At 40.1% G+C, this 23,176-nt stretch overlaps 1 protein-coding gene across 1 annotated transcript in view; it reads left to right on the top strand.

Annotated features, from left to right (window-relative positions):
* The window catches only part of ARSB (arylsulfatase B), a 136,073-nt gene that overhangs the window by 74,406 nt on the left and 38,491 nt on the right, over positions 1 to 23,176 (top strand). The window contains exon 6 of the mRNA XM_036309507.1: positions 3,958 to 4,028. Within this exon, the coding sequence (XP_036165400.1) occupies positions 3,958 to 4,028 (71 nt within the window). The remainder of the gene's footprint in view (positions 1 to 3,957; positions 4,029 to 23,176) is intronic.

Here is a 23,176-nt window from a genome sequence, read left to right as displayed (position 1 = left end):
CATGTTAAAATGGCTTTTCAAGGAACATGGGATTTACACAAACCCAGTGTCACCCACACCCACATAAAAAAGAACATAAATACTGTAAGATATTTATAACGGTTAAAAATGTGAACTCTGTGGTTATAGCTGGTTCAAATCCTGTCTCCATTTATGTTTTTTGTGATCTGGGCAAGTTACTTAATAACTCTAAGCATCAGTTTTCTCATGTGAAAAGTGCACTATTAGTGGTACCTGCCTCATAGGCACTTACAGGAGGATTTAGTAAAAGAATCTGTGTAAAACACTTAGCACAGTGCCTGAGACATAGTAACAGCACTGTATTTTGAAGTGAAGATGATGATGATGAAGAGGCTTACAAAGGGTTAATGGGATGGCCATTACTATGTAGGTATTAGTTGAATTTTTTTAATTAGTAACTTTTTTTCCAAAATTTCACCTCAGAAAATATTGCCCTGGCTATTTCTCTTTGTAAAAATTTGATACTGCCTTACAGGGTGTGTCTTTTTATGACAGATGGCCAGTAGCTAGTGGTAAAAGAAGTATGGAATGTAATAGCGTTTCACTTATTTATGGGAAATGTTTTAGTGCCCCACCCTTGAACTAGTTGGAAAATGAAAGTCAAAAACTGGAAACTCTATTTATAAATGGACAGTGCTGTGATCTCAGTGTCTGAAACTGTAGACTTTTAGAAAATATTTATAGCATATTGGAAACTAGTCACTGATCAATTTCTCCTTGTCCTAGTTTTTAAAAAATTAATCCAGAAAATATGAAATTTGAGGTAAATTAAAATTGAATACTGAAATGTATCAGTCTTTAAGACAAGAGGATGGAGAAAAACTCTAAATAGACATTTGAAGTCAATAGAGATATGTGTTAATGGTGCCTAATAATAAGCTACATGAGTGGAAATAGAATACATTCAAGGAGATACTGAGACCATGTCTACATTTCACTAAGGAGACAATTTAGCATTGTGGTTAGGAGTGGGGAACTCGGGAGTCAGTCTGCCTGAGTTCCAAACCCAATTCTATCACCTGCTTAACCATGTAATCTTGTAACTCACTTAACTGCAGTGTGCCAAGGTTGTGTCTACATCATAGTGTCGAGAATTAAATAGTGCATGTAAAGTATTTAAAATGGCAAATGCTCTATAAATGCTGGTCACTATTATTCTAATTAGCTCAGCCAAAGACGCCCAAGTGACTCCAATTTGATTGTTACGGACATTTGTGTGACGTGCCCATTTCACTGGTTTAGAGGTAGGCGTCCATCATTACGTGGTCATTGTGAACTGCCTTGGCCAATAATGTATGCGAGGCAGGAGGTGAGCACTGTGCAGTAGGATCCCTGAAGAGTCCCATAGGTGCTTACCTTATTAGAGAACTCTCCTTTGTTACATCAATCTGGAGCCCAAAGAGTTGCCATCAAAGATACACCCCTTCCCTTGGTTCACCTAAAAACAAGGAACTTGTGTGAGTATTGAAAAATCACTTACTATAAACATCATCAGTCATTATTTAGAGATTTACATTTCACAAATGGAATCAACAGTCCAGTGGAGATAGTGTTGCTTATACAGCTAAACTGTGCCATCTGCCTAAAATGAAAAATAAGGAAAATTCCTAGATAACAGATTGCAACATATCTTTTTTATATGCAGCTCATCATGAGTAGACTGTGTGACAGCCTTATTTGACACTGATAATTTTCTAAAGGGACTCTCACATGGGAGAGAGTATCACAATAGGCCTTAGAAATTAGTTATAGCTATATCATTGTATTTCATAGGAGAACTCTTGCTAGCAAGAAGAATGGATAAGAATATCGATGTCCATTGTATCTACATATTATTCTTGTATCTGCACCTCAGATTGTAGCCTTGTATTTGTGGTTGTATTTTTCCCCTGTCCGCATAGTCAAAATCTGCATTTTTGCAGTCAAAGTTGTTGTTGATCTTAAGCAACCAGCTTATTCAGCACTCAATATATCCCAGGCACTGTGCTAAGTGCTTTACATATGTTGCCTCATTTAATTCATAGCAACCCTGTAAGTTGGTACTTTTTAAAAAAAGATTTTATTGGTTTTTTATAGAGAGGAAGGTAGAGGGATAGTCAGAAACATCGATGAGAGAGAAACATCGATCAGCTGCCTCCTGCACACTCCCCACTGGGGATGTGCCTGCAACCAAGGCACATGTCCTTGACCGGAATCGAACCGGGGACCCTTCAGTTCGCAGGCCGACACTCTATCCACTGAGCTAAACCGGTCAGGGCTAAGTTGGTACTTTTATCCATATTCTGCTAGTGAGAAAAACAAGGCTCAAGTTTATGTAGCTGGTAATTTGTGGAGTTGAGATGCAAACTCTGAAAGGCTATGCTCTTAAAGACAATGCTATCTTGCATGCGAGAAAGCCAGGGCTTCAGAACTAGGCAGAAGTAAGACCATAAATTATTGAAGCAACTGACATTGCTCAGTTTCTAGTGCTTTGGTTGTATGGAAAAGAAACTTTGGAATAATGTTCAAAAGAATAGTGAAATATAATATTTATAGCATTATGTATAAATACATATAGAAACATAGAGAAGACAGAAGCTAATACATGTTGTAATACAGCAATAATCAATCCCAGAAGCATTTTATGAGTTTGATGAAACTACAACTTATTCTTTAAGATTGTGGTGATCACAGTTGATAGTTGCTAAAAGCTGTTATGAAACATACAGACCACCTTTATTTTAATCAACCCACTTTGGTACACATACCTTTGAGGAAGAAATTGAATCACATACTAAAACTTTTGTTCTCCAAATGATACTATCAGGAAAGCAAAAAACAAACAAACAAACAAAAAACCCCCATAGAATTAGAGAAAATATTAACAAAAAATGCATATAATAAGGAACTTTCATCCAGAAGATGAAAAATATTGGTGATGGGAATTGAAGGGTTTTGTTTGTTTGTTTTTAATACATTTAATTTTGTTTTAACATTTCCTTACTTCGCAAATACAACATTGCCAGGCACAACCCAGATTTTCTTGAAATTTCATGATCCTTAGAATCCCAAACCACTGCTGTGGATAACTAGCTGTGAGTTTGGGGTGTGGATATTGGGCCACCTGAAAACATGGCCTCTTAGTACCTCAGGAGCCTTAACTGGTTATTCAGATATGTACAAATCCCAGGGCATTAACAACACTTGGCAATCTCCTATTGCATTATCAAGTTCTCCACAGTTGTCTCCCAGTGATTGGAATTGTGTCTAACACCTTCCGTAAGGCTAAGTATATACTAGCAAAATGACCTGGGTGCTTCATGTACACCCCACAGACATCTGATGTTTATGCTCCCATTTTTTTAAGAATACTCTTTTGAGAGTCATACAATCCATTATGTGGCCAATAACTTACTGTGTGCCTTGCTCTTCTGCAACGTGAAGGGTTGGACTAAGTGATCTCCAAGGTTTTCCCAGCACTATTGTAGGTTGTGATTGTATTTGCATGCACCCTGTTTTTATGTTAAAGAAGTATATGTATTTCACATGTACTTGTATTAACTATAAGTTCTAACCATTTGGCCAGTCTGGACAGGGGAGACAGTAGTTTTTCTCACATAAGCTGATATTCATGAGGCATGCCGCATCTGTACTACTGCCGCTGCCACTTGGGCAGATGCTCTTTCTTCATTTCACTGTGAGGATTCAGGATGTTTAATACAGCTACGTTGTCTATTGCAAAAGGCCACAAGACTCATTTTTTTTAAATACGCTTGACAGTGAAGTTCTTATACAAATGTCAGTCATTGTTATAATGTAAACAAATGAGGACTACTTGGCGATACATGCCAATTGGCATATTTGCTATTTTCTACAAGTATAAGGATAGAAAGTATTAAAATCATTTATACCCATTTGAGAGAGGAAATTAACATTTTCTAAAAAATTCTTTTCTAGTGAAGGAAGCCCGTCCCCCAGAATTGAGCTGCTACATAACATCGACCCAGGCTTTGTGGACATTTCTCCGTGTGAGTACCTTGTTCACTGCTGCTAAACTAAATCTGTGTGGCTCGCAAAGATGGTTTTCTTACCTAATGTGTCTCTAGCCTTGCTTTCTCTTTTTCCACTTGAATTTTCTGGAAAGGTAAAACAGTTCTCCATGGCAGCTATTGTCTATTCTTGCCGTGGCTTTGGTACCACCAACCTGAATTCTGTTCTCTGCACTGCAGACTTACTAACTGTATGGCCTTCAATTAAGCCTTTTCACTCTCCGTGCCTCAGCTTTCCCATGTGTGAAAGGAGAACCCATGAGTCTCAGAGGCTCCTTGTTGCTGCAAATGTCACGTTGTTGTTAACCTGTTCTTACCTGAGAGCTCCAGCCTTCTTCCAAAAAACTCAAGGTCAAATAAGCCATCATGTCATCTGATCAAGCTGGCATCTCGCAGGCATGACTTACTAAGCAACCGTGGAGGTAACTTAGGTAGCTCTCTCCATTCATTCTTCAGGCCACTTAATGCTCTCAGACGCCAACAGGCTGCAGTAGCCCTGTATAAAACGTGCCAGGGGCCTCAGGGTCTGAGCTGGGAAGCATTACCTATTCCACCCTTTGCCCAGGTTCCATCAGAATGCCTAACCTGGAGGCTGTCTTTAGAAAATGGGGCTCTTACATTTCCTTCATTCCCTTCAGTGCTCACATCCCCTCCTTTCTAAACATGGTGGTTCCCCCTTTGTCAGCCTCTCCTTGCTTCTTAGTCCCCTCCAGTCTATGCTAAAAGCCATCACCAGGTCTCCCTGCTCCGAGAATGACCCTCCCTCCAGGCACTCCTTGCCATTTTCTTTTTAGACACTTGCCATTTCCAAGCATGCAGATCATCATACTTAGGTGTTGAATATACTTTTCCCTTCGCCTGAAACACTTTCTCTGCCTCTCCACCACTGTTCCTCGTCCCTTAAAACCAGCCCAATGTCCCATCGCTGTGACTGCTTTCCATAAGCCCAGCAGGAGCAGCCATCCCTTCCTCTGTGCGCCCCCCGCAGGCATCGCTGTATAGCATTCCCCGGGCTCTCTTGTATGTGCCTTCATTTCCCACTAACCTGAGAGCTCCTGGAAGTTTGGTCCCACTAACCTGAGAGCTCCTGGAGCAGGTCCCTCCACTTTGCTTGGAGTCAGCTTCCCACATATTAAATATGGACTCACTAAGACCCTTTACTGCTGCTCCACCTTCCCCCTCCTTGAAGCCCATTCCAGGCCTTCCCTGCCAGCCTGGACTCTTGCTCTGACTTCTGTGCATCCTCATAAGTTAACAAAGAGCCAGCATTTAGTAGGCGCTCAGGGATGATTACTTGATGACTGAGTGGAGAAGAGCTAGGATGGAATGAAGACCAAAGTGTCCACATTAAACTTGGAAAGGAAAAGGCCCTGAGACAGGCAGGAATGGCTACATTGTGGGGAAATCTCTGTGTCTGTTGGAGTAAACTTAGGTGAATGAGGGAGGCAAGGGCCAGCCTGGTAGCTATTGGCCTGATGTGGCTATTGGACACTTGAAATGTGGCTAATTGTGGGTGAAGATGTGCTGTAGGTACAAAATGCACATCAGATTTTGCAGACTTAGTATGAAAAAGTAAAATATAACATATTTACTACTTGTTGAAATGGCATACTTTGGATATGTTGAGTTAAATGTACTATTAATATGAATGTTACCTGTTTCCTTTTCCTTTTTAATGTGGCTACTAAAAAAACTTTAATTCCTTATGTATTTCTGTTGGTCTAGAAGGGTTATTCTAGAAGGTGCTAGGAAATGACTTGATCAGCTGCACAAGAGAGCCACAGCCGTGACGGCTACTGTGAGGCTGTACATCGGTGGTTGGTAACCCTTCCTCTGTCCCCGCACACCTAAGGGAGCTGACAGGGTCTAGTCTGTCAGTGGTCCACCAGAGCAGTGGTTCTTAACCAAGGGCCAGTCCTATCAGAACTTCTCCCGGGATCCAGAGGAAGTAGGGGGAAGTCAGGAATGGTTTGTAAAACTTCTGAGTAATTTAATGTGCTGAGTATGCTGCCCACGTTATAATGTTTGTAAACTGTTCTGACCCACTAAATCCCATCCATAAATGAAAAGCCTTAACCCCCTTCACTCACTAAAATATATTTTGTCTTGGCACCAGAAATGGGAGCTTACGAACTCTGTTCCTGTGTTACCTGGCCATTGTACTGCTTGCTGTGACTTTCACTGTCTCCCCTAAAAGTGTCCCCAGCTCCTGTGTAAAAGTTAATAAAGACATGGGAATCAGAACAGAGAATTGTCTTAGTTTTGCCACCCATAGATTGTAAGGTCTTGAGCAGGTCCCTCCACTTTGCTTGGAGTCAGCTTCCCACATATTAAATATGGACTCACTAAGACCCTTTACTGCTGCTCCACCTTCCCCCTCCTTGAAGCCCATTCCAGGCCTTCCCTGCCAGCCTGGACTCTTGCTCTGACTTCTGTGCACAGTGAGGGACACTGTCGGGCCTTGACATTGACACAGAGCACATTCACTATTTGTGCACAGAAACAGGGCAGCTCTCTGTGCCTGCAAGCAGCCGAATGCCCCCTCTTATACACGGGCAGCGCCGTGGGCCTTTGCTCCCAGTTTCATATTCATTTTAATCCACTGTACAGCCATTGGAGAAAGGAGAGCCACCTTTGGGGACCTGCTTCTTTATAGGATGGTGTTGTATGCCCATTTTCTTTTCTATGCAATTAATTTGTAGGGAAAAATTAAATCCAGCTATATGAAAATCTGTACTTACTAGAGGCCTGATGCACGAAATTCGTGCAAGAGTAGGCCTTCCTTTCCCCTGCTGCCGGCACCGGCTTCCCTCTGGCCGCTGGCAGGTACCTGGGACCGGGTTTCCCTCGCAGCCCCGGCTTCGTCCAGAAGGACGTCTGGTCTAATTAGCCTATTACACTTTTATTATTATAGATAAGACAGCAAAGTCTGAAAATCATGTTTATAGAATCTGGTTTTTTAATATGTTGTAGAGACTTTTGTGGAATAAAGTTAGAAAGCAGCCTATCTAGGGTATAAATTAAGGATTAACAGTTGAGTCAGTGTTATCACAGCAACATCTCTCTGCTTTCTAACGCCAGCACGTCCCAGATTAGGTGTACTTACTGAGAGCAGAGAGGGTAGGGCTCTACCTACACCTTCCCAAAGCCACTTCATCAGTTTCCTCGTCTGTGAAGACCGAACTAAATGATGTCTACAGTCCCTTCCAGCTTCAACATTCTATGGGGTCTCTATATAAATAGGACCTTAAATGAGCAAAGCTGTCCTCAGTTTCTCTCCTTTTTCATCCTGCCAGAAAGGGTGCACTCGGTAACAAGCAGGAATGCAGCCAAAGGCATGGTTGTAATGGGTGAACACAGTGAAACTGTTAGAAACACTGAAAGCGCTAGAATAATTTGAAATGTCATATGATTTTGTTATTACTAGATCGTGCCCTTCTTTCTGATCCCTATTCTAAAACATCACTCAGCAATCAACTTTTCCATCTGCTCTCTCTTTTTTGGTGGGTCTTGTTGGGAATGGTGGACCAGTGCCTCCTTCTACCATGAATCACAGAACTAGACACTAGATGTGTCACAGGGAAGCCTGTCTTCTAGGTAGTACCTGATCCCCTCCCAGGCTCACCTCTTGTGTTTAGCAGATACACCCCCTCCCTCTTATTCTAAGAGTATCGGGCACCCCCAGAGGCTCTTCTTACAGGTTTTTTCACAGCCCCATACCCTTGGTAGCTCTACTTGGTTCTAAAGAACTCTGGTTCCAAACTCCATGCTCCCCCCTGCCACCCTCTCCCTCCCCACCCCCCCACCCCACCCCACCCTGCTCTGCCCCCACTCTAGCCAGCATGCCTCAGACCAGGAGGAAAAATTAGTTCAAAGGCATTAGATCAACCTGCAGGCCCCAGGCTTGATCTGGGCTGTTCTGAGGTAATGACCCTACTTCACCTGCAACCACAGCCGCCCTGGCAGTCAGGTGTGGCATTCTGTGCATCGTTAGCATTCTCACGTGCCTCTGCTGGTGTAACACACATATGCCTGACGCACAATCACACAGGAAGCACTCAGATTCTGCCGATAGAGCTCCACTAGAGATGAAGCGCACTGACAGATGTTAGCATTTTCCACACCACCAACAGCCAAGTCTTCAAAGTGATCCTGTCCAACTTCGTTACTATTTCATTTAAAGGGCCTCCTCTCTTTAAAGTTTATAATGAGATGTTATTTCTGCTCATGATTACAGGGGGAAGGAACATTCTCCCTGCCCTCTCCTCTCTCATGCGCTATTTTCTGTGGTAAAATTGCCAAATCTATACTTGAGATCCAAGGTTGTCCCAGTTTGCATGCTTGGGAGCTGCTCCTTGTCTCCTCTTCAGAGAAGCATTCAAATCTGTTTCCTGACATTGGGTTGCCATCCCCAAGGTCACTGATCAGTGATGTTGTCTGCCCACGACGTGCATGTAACTGTTGTAGGCACTAGAGATCAGTAAGCCCTTACGTTTTGGTAGAAACTGGTCTGGAAGAGGGCATGACACAGTGTCCCACTTCCCGCTTGACGGCTGTTTGTGGTTACCAACTGCCTGGAGCTACATGCAGCCTCGTTAGCCTGCCTCCCCTCAGCACAGTTGCAATGCCCTCCTTTAGTCACTCTCATCTTCCTTTGCTTCTCTAATTCTTGTTTAGAGCCCCATTCACATTTCTACTTCTCCACAAAGTTCTCCTTGATCCCTCCAAACTTGAGTCCCTTGAGTTTGTCTGGAGCATCCTAGGACATGGAGCTCTCGCTACCTCATATTGCAATTATTTATATTCATGTGTCTCCCCTACCCAGAGCCATAAGCTCCAAGGAGGCCAAGATTTCAACTGTATAACTCTCTCAATGCCTTATATATGAGAGATTTTATATATACTGAACAAATGCATGCTAATAAATCAGTCCTTTAAGTAGCTTATCATTCACTGAATGAGTTAGAATAAATCTGGCAAGAGTAGTAACATCATATACTATTTTCAAAGCACTTTTATCTCTTTCTGAGAAGTAGCAACACAGAGGCAACTTTCTACCTTTCAGCTTGAAATTAGATGTTGAACAGAGTAAAATAAGTTAGGTGGGACAGATGAGGCACATCAACTCTCAATGATGAGATTGCTCACCATAAAACACCAAGGATAGAAGGCACCTTGCATTTAGTCCATCCATCCTCTTTATAATCCAAAAAGAGAAACTGAGGCATCGGGCACACACAGCTAATAAATAAGAGAGCTGGAACTCAGGGCTCTCCAGATCCTGGCCTCACACATAGGTCACATCCTACTGATTTCAGCAGTCTCTTTGCTTTCTGTTCTACACTGGTTTGCAGGAAAGGGGCACCCAGATCTTAGTTACAGCCATGTCACTCGAATAACAGCATGTTGATAGAGCCTTATACACTTAAATGAGGCTGGGAAGTGGTTCTAGTAGTTACATGAGCGGTTCCACGTATCTAGATGATAGCAACTTCTGTTTGCATTTTTATTCTAAACCTTTTAAAAAAGTTACTTGTAATTGACATACAGGATTGTATTTGTTCCAGGTGTACCACATAGTGACTCAACATTTATGTACTCTGGGAAGTGATCACCACAATAAGTCTAGTGAGCATGTGTCCCCATACCTAGTTACTACGATGTGGTTGACTCTGTTCCCTGCGCTGTATGTTACATCCCCACGACCTAGCAGCTTCCACTGGAGAGGCTGGCTGTGGAAACCTGCTGGTGCCTTGAGGTAATTACATGTGAGGTTGGTGATGAAGCAGGGGAACAAGGTGTGGGCACAGGGCAGTGTAACCTGATGCAACATGCAGCATTCTGGGGTTTTGGGAAGACCTGGTTTTGAATTCCAGCTTTGACCTACTTCCTGTGAGCCTGTGGAAAAGTTCTTTGTTTCATCACCTATAAGTTGAGGGCAGGTATAGCTGTCTCCTGTAAATAAGTCCAAACAACAGTTAACAGCAATTAGAGTCTGGCTGTTGGGATGAAGTGTCTGTGCTTCTTACTTTCTGTATTTCTGCCATTTTAATTTTTAGTAATGAGCACATGTAACTTTCATAAGCAGGAATGAAGCCTATTCATATAGATTTATTTTGAACACCCAGCGCAGAGGGTGCTTCTGAGACTGGAATGTCCGGGAAGCTGCTGGGTTCTCATGAGTGGGAGGTGGGGCCTCCCTGTGCCCACCTGTCCTGGTCAGAGACGGGCGGTGTGACAGCATTTCTCCCCAGCTGCCTGCCTGAAACCCCAGCTGCCTATTCTCATTCCTTCTCTTCATCGGCCACAGGGGCTCATTGTACAGCTTGTCACAGAGTGAGCAGAATTTTGTGTCTTCTCCAGCTGCCGGTACTTGTCCTTGGCCGCGCGTCACGTTTTCCTTGGTGTGGGTCGGTGCATGCCCTCCATCACAGAGCCTGGACACAGATAATCTGCTCCTTTTTGATTTTCAAAGGCTTTTAGTACTCCCCACTTGGGGCGTACAAAAGTGTATTTGGAAATGTGGCTTTTTCTGTGCCGAAGGCAGTCCCACAAGCCCCGTAGCCCATCCACCCCACTTCACACAGTGCATCTCAAGTAACATACATCAAACCTTCACTGTTAACACTTGGTGCTGGCGTACTGGCTTTCATCCTGAGAAAATAAATACACCACACCAAACCCACAGCACTTTAAAAACTCTAATTAATCCTCACCACAGACCTAGGCTATACAGAAATGCCAAATCCCACTACCCAATTTTATGTTTGGAGAAATTAGGGCAAGCAACTTTCTTAAGGCTTCCCAGGGCCAGAGAGCAGAAGCTGACTTGAAGGGTTCCGGCGGGCCCTGCCGCTGGGAGAAGGGCAGTTGGCCAGGGCCAGCTGCCTTGCTGGATTTTCTCCTGCAAACACCATGTGGTTACTTGCCCAGAACCCCATTTACACATCAGCTTTTATTCCCCCTCCCCCCCACCAGGGTTACAATGATGCCAAGTTCTCCCGTTTCCAACTGTCCACTTATTTATTTGCTTACTTTTATTTAATTCTGGTAGAGCCTAGAAATGTTAGCCATGGCTTCCAAGAGTAGCCTGGCTACTCTAGCTGGTTAAAAGGTCTGTGCTGATCTTGACACTCAACACAAAAGTAGACGACCCTCCAAACAGTTCCTTTCAGACCCAGCAGCTGTGCCCACCCAGGTGTGTTCGAGATTTGGGGATATCCAGGCTCCGTCTTTTCTTTCTTTCTTTCTTTCTTTCTTTCTTTCTTTCTTTCTTTCTTTCTTTCTTTCTTTCTTTCTTTCTTTCTTTCTTTCTTTCTTCCTTCCTTCCTTCCTTCCTCCCTCCCTCCCTCCCTTCCTTCCTTCCTTCCTTCCTTCCTTCCTTTCTTTTTTATCCTTCTATTCCCACTTTGCTGAGATAGGCTCCGTCTTTTCTCTCCCAGTAAACTAGACATCTTCCTTCCTCACTTCCCTAACTTACAATCTGTAAGGCTTAGTGTATACACCTTTCTTGAAATAGTCAACCATAAAATTCTGGAAAACATGAAACCTCACTAAATTTTATGGGACATGTCCAATGAAATTAAAATGTAGTCATTTCACTTTCTAAATATTTATTAATCTAGTCAAATTTTTTTAGAGGCTATAGGGCACTTATGTATAAGGCTGAAATGAAACTTTTAAAAACACTTGTGAGAGAAAGCTGAGTATGTAATACTTTCAACAAAATTTTAATTTTAAAAAAAGAAAAGAAAGCTGAGTATATGGTCTACGTTAGGTCACTCATAGGGCAAGATGTTAGTAACAGGCATTTATAGACTGAAGTCTGTTACCTCTGGCAGCAAATGTAGGGATTAAATACATGTACCTTGTTTTTTAAGAGTCTTTTGAATGAGAGGAAAAAATATACACAGTTATAAAATACACAGTTAAAATAACAGTTATAAAATAGCAAGAAATGATAATGAAATAAATGGAATAAACAGGGTGGGGCAAAAGTAGATTTATAGTTGTTCATATGGAAAATAATACAAGAATCCTGTATAATAAAATCCTAATATGCAAATCAACTGAATGGCAGAATGATTGGCAAAATGACTGGTTGCTATGATGCGCTTTGACCACCAGGGGCAGAAGCTTGACACAGGAGCTGTCCCCTGGTGGTCAGTGCGCTCCCACAGGCAGAGCACTGCTCAGCCAGAAGCGAGCTCACGGCTGGCGAGCACAGTAGTGATGGCAAGAGCCTCTCTTGCCTCTGCTGCAGGTGGGTGGTAAGGAGCGAGGGGTCCCGGACTGCGAGAGCCCTGGACTGCGAGAGAGATGTCTGACTGCTGGCTTAGGCCTAATCCCCCTCGGCCTAAGCCAGCAGGCAGACATCCCCCAAGGGGTCCTGGACTGCAAGAGGGCGCAGGCTAAGCTGAGGGACCTCCCCCCAACCCAGTGCACAAATTTTGTGCACTGGGCCTCTAGTTAATAAATAAAAATTTAAGAATAAGCTTTGTTTTGCGTACTCACAACTAGAAACCTACTTTTACCCCACCTGTGTAAGCACTAAGGAGCAATAAATAATGAGAGGCATTAGGCTAGACTTCTTCAAAAAGTATAGTTTTAAATTTGTCTATCATTTCAACAACTTTAGTTTTATCTTTTCTTGATTTTAATGTGAATGAAAGAAAACAATAGTTAACACTTTATTAATTTTTTATCAATGCTGGTACAAATTACTATATACGTAATGCCTTAAGGCAAAACAAATTTATCATAGAATTCTGTAGGCTAAAAGTCAGAAATGGGTCTCACGGGACAAAACCTCAGAGTGTCAGCAGGGCAGCATTCCTTTCTGGAGGCTCTAGGAGAGAATCCATCTCTTCACCTTTTCCAGCCTCGAGAAGCTGTGCACCTTGCTTGGCCCATAGCCTCCTTCCTCCATTCAACGCCGGCAGTGGAGGGTTGAGTCCCTCTCATAGGACATCCCTCCAACCTTGCTCCCATCATCACATCTCCTCCTCTGACCTCTTCCACATTTTAAGAACTCTTGTGATGATATCAGGCCCACCTGGATAATCCAGGGTAATCTCCGCAGGTCAAGGCCAGCTGGTTAGCAACCTTAATTCCTCTTTGCATGTAATTTATGGCTTCTGGGGTTAGGACACGACCATCTTGGAGGCCTTTACTTTGTCTACCACAGACACACCTACTCTGTTTCACTAGACTTTATGAAAAATATAAAGAGTAGTTTATAATCTTGTTGTAAAGAAGAACAAAAACATACAAAAAGTTAAAAGAAAAATCAAGTAACAGTTCAAAACAACAGTGGTAGAGACATTACAAGTTAGATGTGGTGAATTGCCAGATGATTTCCACGGCGCCTCATAGAGAACTGCACAAGAGTGAAGAAGGGATAATCACACAGGCTAGTTATGAAGGGAAGGGAGCCTTGCTCTGAACCTGGAAGTAGGAGTTCCTGAGATGGGAAAGCCATCTTGGGCATAGGAGAGTGTGAGTAAAGGGTGTGTGTACGCCTGTTCCAGGGGCAAAGGGAAGGTGGGAAAGATGAATGAGGTTGTGTGCCAGACCAAGGAGATTAGGTTTGATCTTGTCTGCAATGGGAAGCTCCCTGTTTGTTTTTCATACAGACAAGTAACACATAGGAGGGGTTTTGTGTAATAGTTTTGAAAAATACAAAAAAGCTCAGAGACAAAAGTAGAAATCACTCTAATTCCACTCTCCTGCCTGCCCCCAAAGTAAGCATTGTTAATAGTTTAGTGTGCTTTTCCTATTCTCTTTCTCTCTCCCCCTCCACTCGCTCACTGATGCACACATTTATTTACACAGGTTCTTATAGAATTTAATCATATGATATATTATTTTATTGCCTAATTTTTAGCATAATTAAGTATAGAAACTTTTCATCTTTACAAATTATGTGTAATAACTTTATTAATGGCTGCATGTCATGGTATTTCTGACATGTTTCTACCATTCTAACATGTGGAAATACTTCACTTAGCCATTACCTACTTTTGCATTTGTTAGGGTATTTCCAGTTTTTCATTAATATAAATAAAGCCCAAGTGACCATCTATTATTTTGAGAGGATAATGCCTAAAACAGAATTCCTGGGGTAAGAGGCATAAACATTTTGAAGATCTTTTGATATATGTGGCCCAGTTGCTTCCCTGAAGTATTGTATAAGTTGACAGATCTACCATCACTACATAGGAGTGCTTATTTCTTGGAATCTTGGCGAGAGGGAATATTAGCATTTTTTAAACATGTGCCAATTTTATAAATAAAATAATGTATTTTAATTTCTTTGATTACTGCTGAGGTTAGGCTTATTTTTCATGTTTATTGAATATTTGGGGGCCATAATTACTAACTTCCCATGCTTAGGAAAAAGGTTTTTCTTATCAATTTATAAGAACTTTTTATATCTATAATAGTAGTATTCAATTTTTGTAGCAAATTTTTTAAATTTTATTTTATGGCATTTTCTAAATTTAAAAATTTAAAACTTTCATTTTATAGAATTCTTCCATTGTGTTCAAAAATTTCCCAGTAGCGTGGCTCAGTGGTTGAGCATTGACCTATGAACCAGGAGGTCATGGTTCGATTCCCAGTCAGGGCATATGCCCGGGTTGTGGGCTCAATCCCCAGTGTGGGGCATGCAGGAGACAGCCAATCAATGATTGTCTCTCATCTTTGATGTTTCTATCTCTGCCTCTCCCTTCCTCTCTGAAATCAATACAAATATATTTTAAAAATAAATAAATAAATAAAATAAGATTTTTAAAAAGTTATTCATTCTGAGTTCAATTATTCACTTATATCTTCTTCTAGTCCTATCTGGCTCTTTAAAAAAAAAAAAAAAAAGTTTCAGGTATAATAGAAGTAATGCAAAATAGGTTTACAGTTTTAAAATAGTAAAAATCAATATTGTAATGCCTACCATCTTGAAAAAGGTTTAGATTTTGATTGAAATTACATTGAGAGATAAGTTTGGAGTATGTTGTCATTTTTTACAATATTAAGTCTTTCCACGCTGTATATCTCTACTTTGATTTAATCTTCTCTAATGACTTCCTGTAAAATATTACAATTTTCAAGATTTTTTAATTAAATTCGTTTTCAGGTACCTTATGTTTTTGTTACTACCATACATGGTTCTTTTTTCTTTTTGAATTATGTTAGTTGTTAGTGTATAGGAATACAATTGACTTTTGCATATTCAGTTGAGATTTGATCTTATATTGAGTACATGACATGGTTAAGCCTTATTATCAAGTCTAATACCTTGTTGGTTTTGTATATTATCTGTGAATAATGGCAATTTGTTTGTTTGTTTGTTTCCAGGCCTGTACCTTTTCCTTGTCTGTTGTACTGTTGTTTTTCAGTATTGCATAAAAGTGGTGATATCAGGCATCCTTGTTTATTCCCAATCTCAGAGGGAAAGCTTTCAATGTTTACCATTAAGTATAATATCTATTATAGATTTTTTAATATTCTTTCTCAGAGTGAGAAAATGCCCTTCTATTCCTAGTCTGTCAAATTTTAAAAATTATAAATAAGTGCTTTTTCAAAAATTTTCTGTCTGTAATAATATTGTCATATAGTTTTCTCCTTTGACTTGTTTATTTTTATGTTGAGTTTGCATTTTTGAGATACACTCAACTTATACATTACTAGATCTAACTTGCTAAGATTAGCATTTTTATATTCCTACTTATATATAAGTATATACTAAAATTATGATTTCTTGTGCTATCTTTGAGAGGTTTTGGTCAGGCTCATGCTGTTTTCAGTGAATAATGTGATAGTGTTCCTTCTCTCTTTTGGTGTCTTCTGGAAGAGTTTCTGTGAACTGGGGATATTTGGTGGTGTTTTTTTTTCACCAGCTTTATTGAGATATTTTACACATAACATTATGTATATTTAAGGTATACAGTGTGATGATAAATATTTATATTGCAAAATGATTACCACTATAAGATTAGTTAACATATCCATTACCTCACATAGTTACCCAATTTGGGGAGAGCAATGGTAAGAACATTTGTAATTACTCTTTAGTAACTTTTAAATGTACAATACATATTGTTAACTGTATTTACCACACTTTAGGTCCCCAGAAATTTTCATTTTATAATTGGAACTTTATACCTTTGACCACCACTTCCCATTTTTCCTACCCCCCGACTCCTGGAAGTCATCAATACTGTCTGTTACTATTAATTCAGTTTAAAATGTGGTATCAGTTAAAGAACTAAAGGTTTTATTTCATATTTTCAGTATCATGTATGAATTATTCATTATTACTCACTGCCTTAGTCTTAGTTCACAGAAAGTAAAGCATGACACAAAGACTTGCATATAGTCAGTTACTATAGTCAGTCCCAGGGTGCAGGAATAAGGAACAGATTTAATTTTATATAAATTACTTATAGATTTCAGTGCTTACTTCCTTTTACTATAATTCATTTTATCTTGAGATAGAATTTTTCTTTTTATTTTGTTTTATTGGTTGGTTTGGGTACATCTTTGAATTATCTTCTTTCCATGAAAATGTCATGGGTGATGTGCTTTGGGAGGCCTTGCATATTTGAGAACATTGTATGTCTTTCTGTTACTTACTCACATATTGCAACTTTATTGGGTAAATAATCCCAAAGTTACAATTTTTCCTTCAAAATTTTGTAAACATTGCTCATAGTCATCATTGGCATCTATTGTTACAGAAAAGCAATCTCAATACAGTCTGGTATCCTTGCTTTGGAGGTATCCAGTTTTTCTCCTCCTACCTGGATAATTATAGTGTTCTTCTGTCTTTGGTACTGAGAGTCAACTATATATCTAGTGTATTTTGGATTTATTTCATCGGTTCTTCCTGGTACACAGTGATCACTGCACAATTTAAGCTGTTTTATCCCAGGAAAGCTTAAATCTGATATATCTTTGGATTTTATCTCTGTTAAAAATAATTCGGTCTTTTGGGAAGTACCACTTATATGTATGTTGGATGACCTTATGTATTGTACATGTTCTTTCACTACTCATTTTCATCTCTTTGCCCTTTTCTCCTACTTTCTGGGGTGAGTTCCAGAATGAGATTTTACAGATCTCATTCTGATTCTCTTTAATGCTTCCAGTGGCATTTCAGAATGTAGTATGGCAAATCTCTTGCCTTGCTACCTTTCTATAGGCTTTCCAGTTCTTCTTACTAACAAAAAAATGATCAATTTTATCTTTTTTGCCTCTTCTTTCATAGTTAATATTTCACTTGATTGTGTTAAGTACACAAAGTTGCTGCTGCCAGTTTATTCTTTTTCTTCAGTAAACAGTCTCAGGTATGCTGTGTCTCTACCGCCACAGTTATATGTTCATCTCCTTTTTAGGTTTTGAAATATGTTCATATTTCTGTATGTTTTCATGTTTCATGCTGGTATTTGTTTGTTACTGAGTATAAATTAGCTGGTTTTTGGTAATGATGGATTATCTTTAGGTTCCATCTCTGCAAGCTATTAGAATAATCTCAAATATAAAATCAGGAGGATCTATTTATATGAGATATATAGAATTAATTCAGTGATGCAAAAGCCTATGGATGAGGAGAAGTGGTCAGTGCAGTGGGCCATCCAAATAAAAAAGAAAAATCTCTAGGTGCTTTCTTTGTATTTGATGGAGCCATTGCGATGGACCCAGTGTTATGGTCTCCTCTCATCAGCCTGGATGCTATTCCAGGCATGCTATACCCAGTCCCTTTCCTGGTACTACTGTACCCTGTATTAATGTGGACCTGCTGCAAGCAATCTATCTGTCCAGTGTGCTGCAGATACTCTCGGGCTTTCTGGATTGGATGACTCCTAATATTCTTGACCCAGAGCAATGAAAGAGTTTTCCACATGGAGACTTTCTTTTGGTCCTGTGACCTGCCCTGATTTCCAAATTAGGAATGCTTGTGAAGGTCTGCTAGTATATTTCTTACTTACCTCCTGAGCACCATGCTATTTTCCTCAGGAAAGGAGCTTCCAGTCAGCTTTAGCCCCTCTTTTTAAATATGAGAGTTGTTAGGTACCTGTACTAGCTGCCCTCTTTCCTAAATGTTTCCACATAAGCAGTTTTGAACAAGGTACAGACAAGATTAAATGAGGTGCTTGAGAGAAACCACATGAGGGGAAACAAAAAGAAGAAACTAATGTTGACACTGCTCTAGGCACTGCCAGGCACCACCCCTCCCGCATTGCTGTCGTTAGCGTGCGTACCACCATCTGGCATAAGTTTATTATAAACATTTAGTTATCCTCTTACACTCCCGTCTATAATAAAAGAAGTGTAATGTGCGAATCAACCGAATGGCCATCCGGATGTCCTTCCAGATGACCTTCCAGACGACCTTCCAGACAAAGCCAGGGCTGCAGCTGTGAGATTGAGGCAGCCGCCACGGCTGCAAGGGAGGGATCGAGGCAGCCGCCATGGCTGCGAAGGCCTACTCTTGCACGAATTTTGTGCATTGGGCCTCTAATTAAAATATAAGATCCATAGGGCAGACATGTTTGTTTCCTGTATTCATTACTGTATCCAAGTGTCTAGAACAGTGGCACAACTAAAAGCAGTTGCAAAATAAATGTTCTTCTTTACTTAAATAAAAATGTTAAAAAAGAAAGACTTTAACAGATATTTTAAAAAGAAATTGGATGTCAGAGGCGCTTGATTTGTGATAGCTAATATTTCTTTATAAAATAAGACAAAAAACTTAGATTTCACTTAATTGATGGCAAGTTTAAGAGATTTAAGTTTACTTGAGTCTGACACTTGTGTAGTTTATATGACACAAACAGGAAGTCGTGATATTTGACTACTTATAAAAATTCATTTCAGAGCCTTTTTATATCATTTTGTAAAAGCTCCTTCCAGCAAATAATTTGGTGCATATCTGACTTTCAGCTCCTTTCTCTAAAGAGAAAATAAGAATAAAAGAGGAAGGAGAAAGAAACTCGGCTCAGTTTTAACCCTCTCTTATAATCTTTTACCTGAGATATAAGAATTGTTATATATATATACTTAAAGAAAGTTGAGGGTTGGATTTTAATTGTTTCTTTGACAAGTTAGAATACCTAATTTTTAGCTGTTAACTAGTGTTTACAATTTTTAATATTAGAGACTGAAAAAAATCTAAACCTTCCCTTTTTTTAATTATTCCATATTTTCAAATTTATATGAGGTCATTTTTTTCTGCAGCAGTTATCCAGCATTGAACTTAAGTGAATATACATTTTTTAAAAAATATTGACAATGGAAACCAAATTAGAAAAGAATGAAAAGAGAAGATGTACATAAATCACCAGACACTTGGAAAGGCATGTAAGCAAATCTAAGAACAGCATGTTTTTCACAATTTTATATTTTCCCTTTTAAAAATCACTTTCCAAAATGTTGATGGTTTGGCAGCTCCGAAGATGACATCAACCCTTCCATTGTGCAGTATCTACGTTCTTTTAGATAACTTGATGGCACTTCATCAAGTTTTGGTGATTAAGTTGAATTTAAAAAATAACTAACTAGATTTAAGTTTAAATTCCTCTAACTGATAAGCCAAACACATTTCTGACCTTAGGCATGCTTTTGAGCACTCCTGAAGACTTATATTGTCCATAGGCTGCTTTATTTTTTGAAGCAGAGGTAAGAAAGTGAGAGAAAAATATACTCTTTAGAGTTACTCATCATCTCTGTCAAAATGCTCTATATCATCAGTGTGGTATTCCAGCCAACTGTCTTCTTTTCTCTACCTTAACCTGGTCCCAAATCAAGAGGATAATGATCTTAGCATTGTTTTCCCACTTGAGAACATCACGGATAGTTACCTGAACTATAGGCTCTCTCTGCAATCAGGGGCAGATTCTGACCATCAATCAATAAGGTAGTGATGAAAATTCTAGAAATTAGGCTGTTAATGGAGACGAAAAAAACAGTCTGCAACCAGTACTAACAATTTTCCTGCATCACCTGTGACCACCAGGTACAAACACTTGCATTTTAAAGGTGTGGTCTGTCAACCTACTCTAATCCAGTGCTTCTCAAACTTGAATGAGCATATAGATGACCTAATCCGGTAGGCTGGGGTGGGACCTGGATTTAGCATTTCTAACAAGCTCCCAGGTTGTACTAGTGCTGCTGTTTCTCTGACTGCACTTTTTAAAAAGTGTGTTTTTATTTATTTCAGAGGTGGGGTGGTTGGGGGAGGGAGGGAGAGAGAGAGACATCAATGTGAGAAGGAAACATCCATCAGTTGCCTCCCATACACACGCCATCTGGAATCAAACCTGCAATCTGCACATGTGCCCTGACCAGGAATCGAATGGTGACCTTTTGGTGCAGGGAATGATGCTCAAGCAACTGAGCCGCAGTGGCCAGGGCTCTGACCACACTTTGAGTAGCCAACCAGTAGTCTAGAAAGGTTTTTCACCCAATTTGAAGTTCAAGATTTATAATTTAAAATATTTGTATGAATATTTTTTGAAGATTAAATATTTTTATGAGATATATAATTAAAGACAGATGTGAGATCTTAAATTTCAAAACTGTTTTATAAGTGTTTATAATCCCCCCTCCTGAGTTCCTACTTAGGCTAGTTGGATAACAATTTACCGTTCTCCTTTTCCAAGTGCCTAATTGTTTTCTGATCTTCAAGTGATTGAGCATTTGATTAAAAAAGTTCAAAATATGTTCAAGCCAGCAAGGCATGAAGATTTTAGGGTTCATCTCAGAAGCTTGGCTCCTTTATCCTTTCGTTCCTGATGTTTGCATTCTGTCACTATTCAGGAAGAAAGCCCAAACTTCCAAAATATGGCAGTGGACTGAACATCTACCACCCAGGAAGTGGTTCCCAAGCAGAAAATGAGGTAGCCAACGTCTCCTCCCCAAATTCTCTGAGACCTTGCTTGGCTTGTGGGTTCTGACTCCTTTCAAGTACCTCTCCGGATCTTGCAGAGTACTGGGAATGGTATAGCCAACTCCACTGAGCCCCAGAGAAAGTAAGCAGAGGAACTCGGTGACCAGTGGTACTACTTCCATGTGGGAAGGAGGACAATTCCCTGTGCTCAGGCCTATGGAAGTGGCTGAGAGGTAACTCTGATGTTGGTTTTGACTTCCATGCATCCACTTGGCTGGTCAGAGAGTAGCTGGGACCTGTTGTCAGTCACTCTGTCTTTGAGGGACACAGAGCATCCTTCCCCAGTCCTTGTGTGAGCTCATCTTGCATCCTAGACTCAGGAAGCTTTTCTTACCTCTCAAAAATAAAGGCATAGCCCTAGCCAGTTTGGCTCAGTGGATAGAGCATCCACCTGTGGACCAAAGGGTCCTGGGTTCGATTCCATTCAAGGGCACATACCTTGGTTGTAGGCTTCTCCCTGGCCTGGGCCCTGATCGGGGCACATGCAGGAGGCAACCAATTGATGTGTCTCTCTCACATCGCTGTTTCTCTCTGTCTTTCCCTCTCTCTTCTATACTCCCTAAAAATCAATGGAAAAATATCCTCAGGTGAGAATTAACAAATATATATATTAGAGGCCCAATGCATGAAATTCATGCAACTGTAGGCCCTTGCAGCCCCACCCTTCCACTCACTGGTCGTTCCGGAAGGTCATTCTGGAAGGTCATTCTAGAAGGTCGTTCAGGAAGGTCGTTCCGCCATCTGTTCTAATTAGCATATTAGCTCTTTATTATATAGGATATATATACATATATACAAACATATGTGTGTGTGTGTGTGTGTGTGTGTGTGTGTGTATAGTAAAAAAATAAAGGCAGAAACATATCTACAAATTCTGAAAATTAGAAAAATAGATCTAATCACTTACTATATTCAGAGGGAAACTGGCAGTATTTTAAGTTCCTATTATATTGCAAAGAAGAAAACCTATTACTTCTTTTTTCCCCATGAATTAGTACCTTTGTTTGGAACAGTGGTTCTCAACCTGTGGATCATGACCCATTTGGCAGTTAAACGACCCTTTCACAGGGGTCACCTAAGACCATCCTACATATCAGATATTTACATTACGATTCATAACAGTAGCAATATTACAGTTATGAAGTAGCAACGAAAATAATTTTATGGTTGGGTCACAACATGAGGAACTGTATTTAAAGGGCCAGAAGGTTGAGAACCACTGGTTTGGAACATCATAAGAGGACTCAGTACTGGTTTCCTTTCAAGTATTTGAAGATTGGAAACAAAACACTGTATGCAATATTTAAGTGAGGAGAAAACTCCAAAAATTTTATATTCAGTATCATCTCAATTGTATAGAAAACATAGACATCAAAAAAGGATTTAAAAAAATAAACCATAATGTTATGATGGTCCATTAGCTTTGAGGAGTGAGAATATAGATGCTTTTATTATCTTTTCCATTCTGTTCAGAATAAGCCAGATTTTCTTCAAGTGTGTGTTATTTTTACATTTGAAAAAATAGAACAAAAAGCAGAAAGGAAACAAAGCAATGATGTGACAAAGCTGCAAGTCCCTGAGCCTGTACCTCCTCCCACCAAACGTGTATAAATCTCTGCGCAGGGACTCGGGTCTGTAGTTAATTGTTCGATGTTTTTATGTGGTGTAGATCTGTGCACTGCTTCGGTGGCAGGAATAAATTAGAGTGTCTCGGTAAAGACCAAACTCATCAATTTTTCCAAAATCTGTATTTGATTAATTCTACAAAGGTCCAGGTCAAAGTTATTCCTCAAACCTTATTATTGTAATAAAGAAGCCCAGAGTTTCCACGTTTGTCAGGAAATTCATTATCACCGTAAAATAGCAAAAGGTCGCAAAATGTCTCCTTCCACAATCAAATAGCATAAAGAAAAATTCCTTTTTCTCAGCAATTCATTAGCCCAGCAGAACCAAGAGAAACCTCTGACATTTCAGATTCTTTTGCTTCAGGGGAAATAAATGTTCCATCGATCATGGAGAAAAATGACAAACAAATTAATGAAAAACAAATATACTCCTGCAGTACACCCAGCCACGCCAGACCAAACACAGTCAGAGTCCGCTTTCATTCCCAGGTCTTCCCAGTGCTGAAGAGTGACAGTTTCCATAATGGCATCAGCACTTTAGTCACAGAAAGCTG

This window comes from Myotis myotis, unplaced genomic scaffold (assembly GCF_014108235.1).
Source record: "Myotis myotis isolate mMyoMyo1 unplaced genomic scaffold, mMyoMyo1.p scaffold_m19_p_5, whole genome shotgun sequence".
In the NCBI taxonomy this organism is placed as follows: domain Eukaryota; kingdom Metazoa; phylum Chordata; class Mammalia; order Chiroptera; family Vespertilionidae; genus Myotis; species Myotis myotis.
Note: the sequence above shows the minus strand (reverse complement) of the source record. Positions and strands in the feature narration are given on the sequence as shown.